Consider the following 14,883-nt stretch of genomic DNA (forward strand, 5'->3'; position numbering starts at 1 on the left):
TCTGACTGAAACTGAAAACCAATGGAAATTCTTCCCGGATTTTTTTAAATTTTATTCTTTTAAAATCATGTGAACTATGATATTATGTAATAATATAAAGAAATAATAATATTTCATAGCGAAATAATATAAAATTAATCAAACATCTCGATTTGGAACTCCCCGCGCTGGAGTTTAACTAAGTCACCGCGATAAATATCACATTTCGGCGTCAAAAGTAAGAATCGTTAATTATACAACGGAATAAACTTTGAATCTGATTCAGACCATTCATCTGAATCAGCTACAAAGTTGTACAGAACCTTTTCTGACGGTCTGTATATATGTTTGAGTATATATTGACTGTTCATAAAACATGTGCGTTAAAAACGCAAATACCTTAAGTTATAATAACCGGTATATATACACTGACGCGCGGTCACAGCTAGTAAGGTTATATAATTTTATTGACTCAGCAAAAACTGTATTTGTGAAAACTAAACGATTCATTAAAGACCATTGATTTAGAAATCAATGTTTACCTTTTCTACTCTTCAATTTTTGGGCATTCATAATTGTTGTTTACACAAAATTTATTAATCAAACATCTCGAAGTGGAACTACGCTGGAGTTTTAACAAGTAATAAATATCAATTTCTCGGAAAGTGCTTCAGTAAACACAACGGAATAAACTTTGAATCTTCAAAATTGAAGAATCAGTACAAAGTTGTACAGAACGGGTTCTGACGTCTTGGTTAATTTTGATTGACTTAAGACGTTGTGCCTTACACAATACCTTAATTTAATGGTATATATACACTACGTACGATCGAAATGAACAATCTGATGTCTCCATGTTATTATTGTTATAGCTACTTCTTTTTTGAATAGAAAGAAGTAGCTACAGTATAGAAATGTGCTAACTCGTAATAATTATGACTCAAGTTTACTCGAGTCGAATCGAGTTACCTGGAAGGATCAGTTATTTTTTAAATTATCGAACTATTCTAATGTTTTTGGTTGTAGCTGGTCTTGACAGCTTAACCAATATCAAAATACACTAAACGGAAGCCTTTGGAGCGCATTCATACACTCCTCCTATTTGAGAGCTATTTTTTTAATATGGTATAATAATGAACTTGTATTTCCTTCATATTTAAAATGAATCTGCTAGAATAAGCATTTTCTTCATTTTACACGTTTACTCACTGGTGATTCGGAAATGTCTGTTTACAAATTTCAAAATAATGTTAATGATACCATAATCTGAAGCCAATAATGAGACATTTGTTACATGTTTTAACATTTTATAATCATAGAGCAATAACAGTGATAAAAAAAAACACTTTTTAGGGCCAAGACTTAAGGCTTTAGGATAAGCAGACAGACCTTCCTTTTTATTATTAAGATGAACAGCACCATGGACGTTATGTCATCTTGCTCGTAATACCCCTCATGCATTGATATTCTTGAGGACTAAGCTGTTATTGGAACATTCTCCACGCTATATTTTATTGTCGAAGCAAGCTGCTTAGTGTTGAAAGTGTAATACGGTCAGTATTACATGTATAGGAATAAATGTTTTGTACATTTTTATAAAATATATCACTTTACCTTTGCAATTTTTTTAGTGTCAATGTATAGACCACAAACTATGCCCGCGACTTCGTCCACATGGAATAGTATGTAGATAGCATTTTTAATTATGTAGGCTAATTATAAAATAAGAAAGTTTCATCATTCTAGCCCAGAACAGACTGTACTAGCGAAGATTAACCAGAAGGTACGACCTCAAATAAATAACACTAAAGTCAGGCGAATCAAAGAGGAAAGTTCTTCTCTAGCTTCAAAAATGACGAATTGCCATACAAACTTTTTTCTCCCATTTTAACCCCTTATCACCCTTTTTTCGCATTAAAATGTAATCTATGTCATTTCACAGGGTCTAGATTATCTGTGCAAAAAATTACATTTAAATCGGTTCTGTAGTTTTAGTGTGAAAGCGCGACAGATAAACATACAAAGTTAGTTTCGCATTTAAAATATTATTAAGGATTGCAATTTTAATATATTTTAATATTTTCTTTATTGCGTAATTCTCTATATCTAAAACATAGCGATAGAATAGGTGAGACATAGTCTCAAAAATTACATTGTACAATATTTACGAGTAGGTACAATAAGGGAAATCAAAAAAGAACTACACTTAAAACCATTTTGAACTTCTTTTTGATTACTCGAGTAAAAAATCAGATGATTTGAGCTGACAAAGAATCAGGTCGATGTAAGAAATTCGAAAAGATTTAGAAAAAAATGTGGACTATTTTTCGCGGGCGACCTTTATCTTTTGCATTATTCGCGGAAACTTTTTTCATGCAACTTGATTTAAGTTAATATTTAACGAACTTCAAAGAGAATTGAACTTAATTTAACTTATATCGTTGTATGTGAATATTTTTACTGAATTGCACTTTAATTTCCAATATTATTACATATGCTAGTAATCTATAGCTTACAAATACAAAATCGAATAATATTAAATATTATTACAAAAAAAAAAAACAGATTAATGCTTCTAGGTTCCAAACTTACCTTGCATTCATCTAGTCAATGTCGGCAAAATTTATAATAAACTACCGGACAATTTGAAATATATAAGAAAAAATAAAATATTTAGAACTTAAAAAACTTCTAATAAAAGAAATGGAATAGTGTCAGAGAATTAACTGAGAATTAATAATAACTAATTTGACTGATAATTTTTAATAAAATCACTTAAATTATTAAATTATATGTATTAATATATACATATAAATCAGTAAAACGTTTTTCATGTATAAATTCTATAATCATATTATATGTTGGTATATATATTATTATATTAATAACTTTTACCTACTATTAATTCTTTTAAATATTGTTTCAGATACCTACAATGAATGCTGTTATTTACGGTTTTACTGTATCCGTACTCATAATTGCAAGTAAGTGCATTTATTTTTTAATTAAAAATTAAAATTAAAAATATATTACTATATTATATAACGTAACAAAACAGTCACTGAAGCAGAATAAACAGAAGATTTAGAAAGATATTTTCTAACATACAACTTCTTTCTTCTTTAAAGTAGTTTACGTCGTTCGTCGACATATTTTGAAAATAGACATCGAAGGAATCGAACCCGCGACCATGCAGCGGTGGACTAAACCGCTACACCACCAATTGGTATTAATTTAGGAGATAAAATAGCTGTAATTAAAAAGATGACTAGACGTATAATAAAGTTTCTAGCATGCAATAGAAGCAGACTCGATTAAAAGAAATTATTCTCAGTCATTCAACACAATACTGGCCTAATGAGTAGGGCTCTAACAAGCCTTATTCAAGCTTCTCGTAGTAAATGTATCACCAGATATATAACAATATGTAGTATTGTACAGTTTTGTGTATTTCGTAGAGTCACGTGTAAACTCTTTTATACTTTATCATAGTGACATTATAGACAGCTCCAATTACTTTTACATATGTATATCCATATATTATTTGCATCTACCTGGCGGCTCATTCCGGCTTTACACATGTAGACATTGTGTAAAGAATCCTAATTATTCATTGTAATAAATATAGCCTATGTTACTCCGGTATAAATTATTATACTAATAGTGAAAGAATACTTGAAATCGATTCAGTAAATTTTGGGATATTCCGTTACAAAATATCTTTCTTCATATATTATAGAATTAGGTATTATTTTCCGGAAGTCCATTTCATTATTTATTCAATTTTGATTATTTTGTTTAGTTCCGCTATCATTAGTATGTATGACCACAAATATTCAGTGTGGAAATTCAGTGAGGTCCTAACGATAGGATCAAAGTTTTATATTTTCAGAAATATGAACTCATATGTTTAATGCGTTCTAATTTTAAATCAAACTGAGTGTGGAATAGGCACCAAAAGCAAAATCTACAACTCATCATTAAGTTAGCCTAGTCTCTGAGAAGCACTTCTTCCTTTGTATTATTATTTATTCTTTATTACACTATCTAAAATAATGTACAATTGGCGAGTTAAATGCCAGATGGCATTTTCTAACAAAACAAAAAGCGGTTGAAGGGCAATAATGAGAAAAGGCATATTGTATTTGTAAATACAAATAGATATACAGTTTGTATATCTATTTGTATTTACCTAACTTAGGTAAATGTGTCAATACTATGCTTACATAACAATAATATATACGTACTTAAATACTTTCTATAACAGATACTATATATATTATCAATACGAAATCTTCTACTAGTTTCTGGGGATTTTCAACCCAGGTAATTGAATAAAATATCAGATTTCTACTGCAGTTTGTAGTCGTAATATACCAACAGATTGTTTACTTTGTAATTTAATAATAATAATAATAATCTCAAGACTATTCACACAGCGCCATCTAGTCCTAAGTTAAGCTAGCTAAAGCTTGTGTTATGGGTACTAGATAACTGATACAAGTACATCGATTTTTTTTTTCGTAAATACATACATATAAATATATACTATGTAAATTCATAGAAAACACCCAGAAAAATGTTTCTGCCGTGCGAGGAATCGAAGCCGCTATCATCGGACGTAAAGCGGTGTGCTAGACCGCTAGACCACCGAGGTCGTCACTTTGTAGTTTATTTTTTGGGACATCCAATACAGCAGTTGTGAGGGTATTTTTTACATAGTAAATGCATCGTTCCCTCTAGAAGCAAAAATCCGTGTCAGCGGTAAAGTTTGAGCGACATCGCTGTTTCAGCGGTTAGAGCGAGTTCGTTAGTACGCCTTTGTTAGAACTAAGTGAAAAAGCTCGCCCAGTTTTGCGGAATATCTCACCATAAATAGCGGTAGTTTCGTCTAGTTAGTTTAATGAAAATACATTCATTGCTAAATGTTTCTCTCTTTTTAATATTTCTTTTATATGTCTGTATAACAAACCATCTCTTTTATCAACGTAGAATTTGTGTAAACTCGCCTTTTTTATGTAATTAAAAGTAAATAAATATTCTCAGCATAATTTACACAGTGCCCTCTAGACACAAGTTAAGTTAGCTAGCTTGCGTTATGGCGAGATAACTGATACAAATACATTTTTTTCATTAATACATACTGTACATAGAAACACCCAGACCGATACAAACAATCATACTCATGAATACAAATGTTTGTGCCGTGCGAAGAATCGAACCCGCGACCATTGAAATTAAGGCGGTGTGCTAAGCCGCTAGACCACCGATGCCATCGGTATGGAAAACAAACTCACCCTTTTGATGGTAAGCGGTGATTATATACAGAAACAGCACTATAAATATCAGGTTATCTTGTCACACCTACTTACTCATTTCATCGCCATTCCAGAGGACTCTTAGCTACTCGACCCGGCTTCGCAAGGTACATGTCTTATATATATAAAACTTCCTTTTGAATCACACAAACTATTAAAAAAAACCGCTTCAAAATCCGTTGCGTAATTTTAAAGATTTAAGCATACATAGGGACAGACAGCGATAGCGACTTCTTTTTATACTATGTAATGAGGATGCTAAATTAATACGTTTAAGATCTTTTAAAATTGTAGCTAAACATGAAGTCGAGGTCTTCCGCACATCTTTTGTGTAAGATAACACGCTTCTTCGTTTTTTGTAACTGGAAAACAGGTTTAGAAGGGTTACTACCCTTCTAAATCTGTTTTCCAGTTACAAATAAAAAACGAAACTTGTATTCAAATTTCGAATTTTTCAATCATTCACCGAAAACACAGCGACAATTCGCAAGCAAATTACTTCCAAGTTTAAAATTGGAATCCAAAGACAACTCTCTCGGAATATTGATTGGAAGTTACTCATTAATTCTTTCCATTGGATCATTCTTTCACTCGGAGTTAATTTCGTGAGATGGAAAGTCAAGATTTTTAAAAGGTTTTCTTTAATTCATGTGTTAATTTAATTCTGTTTTTTTTTTTTAAGTTTACACTAATAAAAGCTTACGTAACAATAATAAATAATTTTTATCTAAATGTCGTTTAACTGAAGTCAGTATTTCTTTTTATGATAATTGCGTAAGGTTTTACGACAAACTACCATAATCTACCTGAAAAAAGATTCAAATGTCATATAAAACACTTCCTTTGTAAAAAAAAAGTTTACTATAAAATTGAACAGTTCGTTAACGATAATTATGTTTTTGTAGAAAAACTTGAAATTCATAGCGTTGACAATATTATCTGTTTGCATTAATAATAAGTGCGTAACGGTTTCTATGTTAATTAACGCATGCCTCTTACTTATTATTGTGAAATTATTTATTATTAATCAAAAGAGCAACACACAAGTTTCTAGCGAGAGATAAGCGATGAGTTTGCGTACCGAATGAGTGGTAGAATAAAAAATATGACTATTCAAAAGTGCTTGTATTGAGTTTGTTTGAATAAAGGTTATTTCTGTTTTCATTTGAAATATTTTTTTATCTTTCTTTTATTTAATTATCATCATGTGTAATTGTTAATACTGAATTTTTACTTATATTTTTTTTTTTAATTCGCTTCATCGCTCCGGTGTATTCCGATAAAAAATATCATGAACATGATCTATCTGTGCACGGAATTTCATTTCAATTCGAACAGCAGTTGCGTGAAAGAGTAATAGAAATCTAGCATTACAACTTTTGCATCTGTAATATTAGTATGGATTACGAATTAAATTTCAGATTACTCTATTCGAGTGTATAGGTACAGTTTGTGCTCCACTTCGATCAATAATCCAAGAGAGCATTGCCAGCTGGTGTATTAATTGAATTATCTATAAATGTATAACTAAATGTGTACAGAACTACTAGTTCATGTAGAACAGTAACTCCAATATACAGCCGTATCGGCAGTAATTGGAGTCTCTGGCTCTGAATAGCACTTTTTGGGATACCGAATACATTTTATTGACGGACTATGAAAAATCCTTACTTATATTATAAATGCGGAACTAACGCGCTTATAGGCCAAAATTACTGAACCGATTTTAATGAAATTTACACACACAGTCTATACCCTGAGAAAAGACATAGGCTACTTTTTTTATGCGATAAAATGGTCATAATGGGTTGAGAGGGGAGATGAAAGGTTGTATCGAAGTATCTTAATTTTTAAAGCTAGAAGCTCGAAATATATATTTTAAGCTGTCGATTACCCATGTTAGATATACGTAAATATGTCATTTAAAGTTTGTAAAAATTTTATTCTTAAGGGGTAAATATAAAATAGGGGATGTCAGTTTTTATGGAAATTCGTTATATTTGAAGCTAGAACCTTGAAACTTTTTTCTTTGTATTCTTTAGGGTAGAATATTAAATTTTATGCTATCTAAGATCACTATTCCACGCGGATAAAATCACGAGCACAGCTTATAGAATATAAATAAAAAAAAAATTACTAACTCGGATATATGTATTTTTATTTTTCGGCATGTATAAAAATTCCCGTTCTATAAAAAGCACATTATATTATTTGTTTTATCTTTATACTATTTTTATTTTAATTGCAATGTGTGTTGAAATGTAGCACTGTATTTTGTATCGGTTTCACTATTATTTTTATACCACGATGGTGGTATTACCTAATCTAATTATAAATGTTCGGATTACGACCACAGATTCAATTATTTCCTTTTGATAATAATGCTATAGCATAGATACCACATTACCCCTAATTTAATTAAAAAATTAACCTTTAATTATGTTTCCTTGTACGAACTCATTTGAAAATATTGTAACTGAGTTTCTTCTCAGTTCTTTTTAGCCAATGCGCTGCGAACTGACTATAGATTTGACATATCATAAGAGTTTGTAATGGGCCTATATGAATAAAGATAGTTTTCTATGATTACTTACATATTGTGTTACCGTAGTCTTTACATATACTATGCTGTAGGCTCCAAAGAAACCTGATGTGAACAATACTAGATAGGATTTGGCTGGTTCGCTAGGATTCAGCCATTGCGATGAGCGTTTCCGATTATCTTACAAGATACACTTTTCATTACAGGTAATGATTCAATTTAAAATCTCTTCTTTATTATGCCGGCTGACTAATGTAATGCAGCAGTCTTCGTGCGTTTGTCGATTTGCTCCACTCAATTCATGAGGGGCCCACTTTTCAAGTGTTTCAGCATTTCAACTTGCTTCAAGTGGACTAAAACAATTTTGTCACTAACACCGCAGCCTGTAGCTAACTCGGACATGGTTCGCGATGGATCCGCTTCCACAATAGCCTTCAATTCTTCATTATCAACCTTGGACTCCGGCCGCCCACGGGGTTTGTTTAGCAGGTCTAAATTTCCAGAACGTTTCGAAAACGTTGGAACCAAAAACGCACTGTTTTCTCCTTGCGACACCACCGCCATATACATAATTAATTCTTCGAGCAGTTCCTGTAGCACTGGTGCCACGGCAAAACTCGTACTCGTAAATAACGTGATATTTTAAATATTCCATTTTGTAAATTGAGTGACGCAAAGAAAAAACTAAAGATGGAAAAAACATATGGATTACGGTTTTCGAAAAATAAATGCATGAGTAAATAGCTGTATAAATTTGAAATTGGAATTCCTAACCAAAGAGAAGATATTTGATCAAAGTGGCCAGTACGACAAAACGCCAATTTCATATGTAAGGACCTAATATTATAATTCATACTATTTCTGTTCTTGTATCACCAGTATTTTATCATTGATTACTACTCCATGATTCTTACAAAATAGTTGTTTTTTACAATAAAAAATACATGTAAAATGAAATGATTCAGCTGAACATCTTATTGTGTACATAAACAATACAATTTTTCCTCAATACATGACAAAAAGAATTGTTTTAAGCTATTTTTACACGACGCCAACCCGCGGGCAACGTACGGCTCCATTCTCTCATTCATACGTTCAGTTCCATTCACTCAGAGTATTTTGTGTTGTTTCATTCACTCTATGTTCCAGTTTTAGGTAGGCTCGCATCATTTTCAACAACATCATTGAGTATGAAACTTTATATTAAATTTCATAGTGTATTTACTAGTAATTAATTCATTGATTGCTTAGATTAATTTTCTTCCTTATAAATATTTACAGAATAATCTATTGTATGAAAATATTTTTATAACAATACTAGCTGACCCTGAAAATGTTGTTTTGCCATATAAATTAAAATCGCTATTATAATAATTGGTGATAGAAGGGTGTAATTTTAGAGTTGAATGTAGTTTTTATTGCCATATTAGAAAAAAAACTGTCTCAAAAAAACCCTAACATGGTTTTTTTTTTTTGGAGGACAATCTTTATCAATTAGGGGCATGACAAATAGATAGTAGCGGTTTTAGATTTACTGAATATACCTATAAAATTTCATAAAAATCGTTCAAGCCATTTCGGAAGAGTATGGTAACCAACATTAAAACGAGACTGACACGCGAATTTTATTAAAAGATTTTATTTAAATTGAAACGAACAATTTATCTTTACTAAAAAAAAGGATATGATAATATTAAAGTTAATTACTGGTTTAATTTAAACGACATATAGTGACTTGCGTTGTATGAGATAGCTAGTGTAGCTTTAGATAAATGTTCTAGTAAAGATCTTACTGCAGTTAGATACCCCTTCGATCGATCCCCCGTCCAATTCAAACGGGGATCGAATCGAATCCTTAGCGGTGCCCTCAGACTAAAGTCGTATCCGTCAGGCCGGAGTTGGCCTTCAGCCGCTCCATAAGTCCTTCGGCGGGTTTGAAGTGCCAACTGCACTCACCCCCTATCGTCCGGTGAAGCTGTAAAGGCCAGCTGCGGCAAACAGCATTAGAGTAATCTGAAAAATAAAAAAAAAAAAGTTCTAGATAGGCCAAGATCTTTCAGAAGATTGTACAGAGATTTTGCTGACATATTTCTCCACCACTTCGACCACATATAAATTAACTACATAGATATTTTTAGTCAACTCGTTTATTAATTCGCACTATTATTTATTTTAAAAAGATCCAGTACAATTTAGTTTTAGGGTTATGAGTAGGTCGTTTCAATTCAGGTTTCGTACTCATAAAAGCAGTGCCAACTCTAAAAACGTAGTGTTTATTTGCTTAATAGTTTTACGTTCCCCTAACAATAGGAGTCTGTGCTATTCATTTAAACGTGGTAATGAGCAAGGGATTTCGCGTCTTAACAATGGTTAAAGGAACTTCGGAAATGCGCCTCACGGATTTTCGTGACTCTTTGAGAATTTTAGGGTTGACAATTAAATTGTTAATGCGGTGAATTTTAATTTATTTACAGTAAAAGGTATTATGTTGCAATTTGTTGGCGTAAAGTTGTGTTTACTCCACATTAGATAGATTTAATTAAACGAATGACGCCATTATTATGTAACAATTTAATTTAATTTTCAACAAACTTTTAAGGAGAAGATTCTCAATATATACTAATACTAGCTGTCCCAGCAAACGTTGTTTTGCCTTAAATTTTAAAAAAAAAAAATTAGATACTACCCCTAACATTTAGGGGGATGAAAAATAGATGTTGGCCGATTCTCAGACCTATTCAATACGCTCACAAAATTTCATAAGAAGCAAGCCGTTTCGGAGGAGTATGGGAATAAAAACTGTGACACGAGAATTTTATATATAAGATAATAAATTCTATATATATATATACATGTACATAAGAAGAATAGAATAGAATAGAATAACATTTATTTTATAAAACTTAACTTAGGTAACATTGTAACTATGACCCCACACCAGGCTATGCCTGTATCGTGGAAATCAAAGCAGGTTTGACAGTTAACGTTACATTGGTAGGGCGATCAGAGTGTATATAATAATTTAGATATTAATACTAGTAATATATGATAAAAAAAAGTATGTATATAAAGTATGTACATAAATTATGTATGTCTTTCTGTTTCCCGAATAAACGTCTCAAATTTTCTATTATATCATGATGGATGGTAGAACAAAGAACATAGTTTCTCGAGAAGTATAAATTTGGTCATATCTTGTAGAAGGTCAATTTACTAGAACAAACGATCGACCTCTGGTGGTTCCTCTGTAAAACATAGCATAGTGATGGCATGGTAGACGTAGGCCATTTTTTTATCGAAAAAACCTTAACGTAAAAAGTTATAAGACCAACTGGATGTTTGTATTATCTGTTTTTTCATTTTTATCTAAACGTTTGGTTGATGAGATGTTATTGACAAATGATGTGAAGAAAAAAATATATAAATTATATAATTAATACAAAATGATTCGTTTTTTTGTCTTTGTTACAAGGAGATATTTAGATTGTATTTTATGGTCTGGATTAACTTTTCACCTGTCATTGGAAACTCTTGATGTTATTGACAATTCACATAAAGATATATCAGTTGAGGAGAACGAGTATAAGGCTATGTTTTAGTTAAAAATATATATAAAATCAATCCGTCTAATCCGTCCCTAAGGACGCAATGTCAAAACATGTCCAATTGTAATATTATTTTATAATTATAATAAAAAAAACATTACAGCTGTACATGTCACATAGAACGCAGTAAATTTTGACAATGCGTCCTTAGGGCGGCTAAAAGTCCGGCCTTTATAGAGTCGGGTCCGAACTAAGGTACATCCCATATGAATTGCAAAGTTTATTTTATCTAATTTATATATGCTTAGAGAGTTGTAACTGTTTATAAGGTCACAAACCCATACTTGTTAATGTCAGTCGTACGGATTTATAAATTTATGTATTTTATTTCAGTTACAATATTATTCACTAATGTAAACAATATACAAATTCACAAAATGACACTGTCAACATAAATAGAGAATAAAATAATTTATTGTATAGTATTATCATATTCATAATATAAAATTCAAAATTAAGCATTATTGTCTACCTTGGCTAAACGATGGCGTATGAGGGAAGAATATATAGTAGTAACAGCCATCACCATCAGCCCACTGCAGTCCACTGCTGGACATAATGAATGAAATCTTACACACCACCTCGCCATCCTTCCGGTGGGATGACGGTTTTTGCTAAGATTTTTCCATATATTACAAAAAGGTAGTGGTAAGGATAAGGGTACCTACTAAGGCATACGATTTTATAAAAAGTCTGCTTTGGTCTCTACATACGAATCGAATAATTACTTCCTCCTAAATGCGCAGTATCCCAATGTTATCTTATACTTTATGAAGAGAGATTCTTAATTGGCTTCACTGTTAACTGAGAAAATAATTAACCGTGATCCCAGTTGTGTAATTTGTGAAAACACCGCGTCTCGCAAAATAATATTAGCTCAAGATTCAAACGTTGCACAAAGAAAGCGTTATTGCTGGGTCCATTCATAATTATTTATTTTCTTATTTCGAGCAACTTCATAGCCTATATAATATATACCTTATAGACTAATATATATTATACTAGCTACTTACCCCGGTTTCGCACGAGTGTACATGTATTATATGTATAAACCTTTCATTAGAATCATTCTAACTACTACAAAAAGACCGCTTCAAAATCCGTTGCGTAGTTTTAAAGATTTAAGCATACATAGGGACAGACAGCAATAGCGACTTTATTTTATACTATGTAATGACTAGCAAACGTTGTTTCGCCATATAAATAAATAAGTATTGCTATTAAAAAATAAGGGTTGAAGATAGAAGGGTCAAAATTTAGGATTGTATGTATTTTTTAATGCCACATTATAAAAAAAAAAATGTTAGGTGTGGACAAACCTTTCCTTAAGCTTAACACGTGAGTCACACGTCGTCGCCAAAACGTGCCGCCACTTCATCCATCCAACGTTAATTCTGTGCTTTTTGATTCTGTCTAATTTGCCATTGCTTTGGAGGAGTGAACCTAGATACATACAGTATGCGTATCATGTGTCACTTGAGTGGTCATTACGCATACGATCTATCGGATGATAAATCGCCACCACAGCGCATGCAACACCCGGAGTGTCACTCACATGTCATGAGATAACTTTAGCTAGCATTTCATTTAAAAAAATAGGTATTTTGTGTGTCTGCAATATCTGAGGCAATTATTTTCCAATTCAGATGAATAATTTTATTAATCCAATCAATTACAAGACTACTACAATGTTTAAAGAAATACTTTTATATGTTTATACAGATTTATCTTCCAAATTTTCTTTTAAAGAAATAAAGTTATTGCGACTATTTAAAAGTACTGTATTAATGATAACAATAATAATAATCTCAGGACAATTCACACAGCTTGGTTTCTCTTACAATCTCATCGCTTACTTCATATTTCTTGTTACGTGCGTTATCGTCTGATTGAGTGCAATATTACACCAGTTTAGCACAGTACTGGTTTCCCTCGAGACGGCTGACAGCGCCATCTAGACCCAAGTTAAGCTAGCTAGAGCTTATGTTATGGGTACTAGATAATTATACATATACATAGATATATTTTTTCCCATGTACATACATATTATACACAGAAAACACCCAGACCGATACAAACAATCATACTCATGAATACAAATGTTCGTGCCGTGCGAGGAATTGAACCCGCAGCCATCTGACATAAAGCGGTGTGGTAAACCGCTAGACCATCGTAGGCGTATTGAAGTGACTTTTGGATAAATGTTCCAAAACAGTTAAAGGATGATAATGTAATCATAATAATTTCGCCCGCCTGTGCTAACGGTATATGCTGGTGGGGCACCAGTGGAGAATGATAGAATGAGCATAAGGTCAGGTCAGTAAGCCCACCGTGATAAATTCACCTGGAGTTTATCAGAATGGTTTCCAGGGGGAATCGCCTGGAGGCCAATCTGATATGGTACATTGCTAGAATGGGGTCATTAGTCCACATTTCTAACAATCCCCTTCCCTCCAATAAATAAATTTATGACAGGTTGACTTTTAGTCATAGATAATATTGTTTTTATAATGTTACGTACATGTTGGTGCATGCCTGCTATATAGGCTAAATATGGGATTCATCATTGTGATGTTCAGATCTATATAGTGTTTAACAAGAACATTTTATCTACCACTAGCTTTTGCTCGCGTTAATTTAACCCCTTAGGGGGGGAATTTATCAAAATTCTATGGAGATGCCTACGTCATAGTAGCTTTATGCATGCAAAATCTCAGCCCGATCGGTTTAAAATTGACAAAGTTTCATACAAACTTTCATCCCCTATTTTATCCCCTTGAGGGTAGAATTAATCAAAATCCTTTCTTAGCGGATGCCTACGTCATAACATCTACCTGCATGCCAAATTTCAGCCCGATCCGTCCAGTGGTTTGGGCTGTGCGTTGATAGATCACTATGTCAGTCACCTTTGAGTTATATATATTTAGATATTTGACGCAATAAAATATTTTTTTTATTAATCGTATTTACACACATATAGTATTTTATTTTTAGACTATATAGAGCGGATTGATGCTGTAATGTTGTAGCACAGATAATATAATGTTGTAGTAATTTTAAATTTGTCTGTAAAATACAGTTGCCGTTAAATTTTACATAAATTTATTGTTTACTGTATGTAGTATGATCGTATTATTCATGTTTTCCTATTTGAATATTTATGAGTCAGACCAGACGCAGACGGATCAAATCTGGAGAGTTTAGTACTCTATACTATATATGATTGAATAAATAATTAAATAAACGTATTTTGAGGCATATAATTCTTACTAATATTGTAAATCTGAGAAAATATTTATAATTTTTATTTAAGTATTAATAAATTTATTTAATTTGAAATATGTACCTTATTTACTAAATTGATTTGTGAAAAATATTTTTTAGTTAAATAAGTTTATAAACATAGAGTAATGATTATTAACAATTTTAATTTTAATTA

General features: G+C 31.8%; 1 protein-coding gene across 1 annotated transcript in view; it reads left to right on the top strand.

The window, feature by feature from the left end:
- Positions 1 to 14,883, top strand: part of LOC131848591 (cell adhesion molecule Dscam2-like) — a 123,536-nt gene that overhangs the window by 17,765 nt on the left and 90,888 nt on the right. The window contains exon 2 of the mRNA XM_059198507.1: positions 2,906 to 2,963. Coding sequence (XP_059054490.1) covers positions 2,915 to 2,963 — 49 coding nt within the window. The 5' untranslated portion in view covers positions 2,906 to 2,914. The remainder of the gene's footprint in view (positions 1 to 2,905; positions 2,964 to 14,883) is intronic.

Source organism: Achroia grisella, unplaced genomic scaffold, assembly GCF_030625045.1.
Source record: "Achroia grisella isolate CSIRO2021 unplaced genomic scaffold, CSIRO_AGI_Agris_v1 utg5640, whole genome shotgun sequence".
Classification (NCBI taxonomy): Eukaryota; Metazoa; Arthropoda; class Insecta; order Lepidoptera; family Pyralidae; genus Achroia; species Achroia grisella.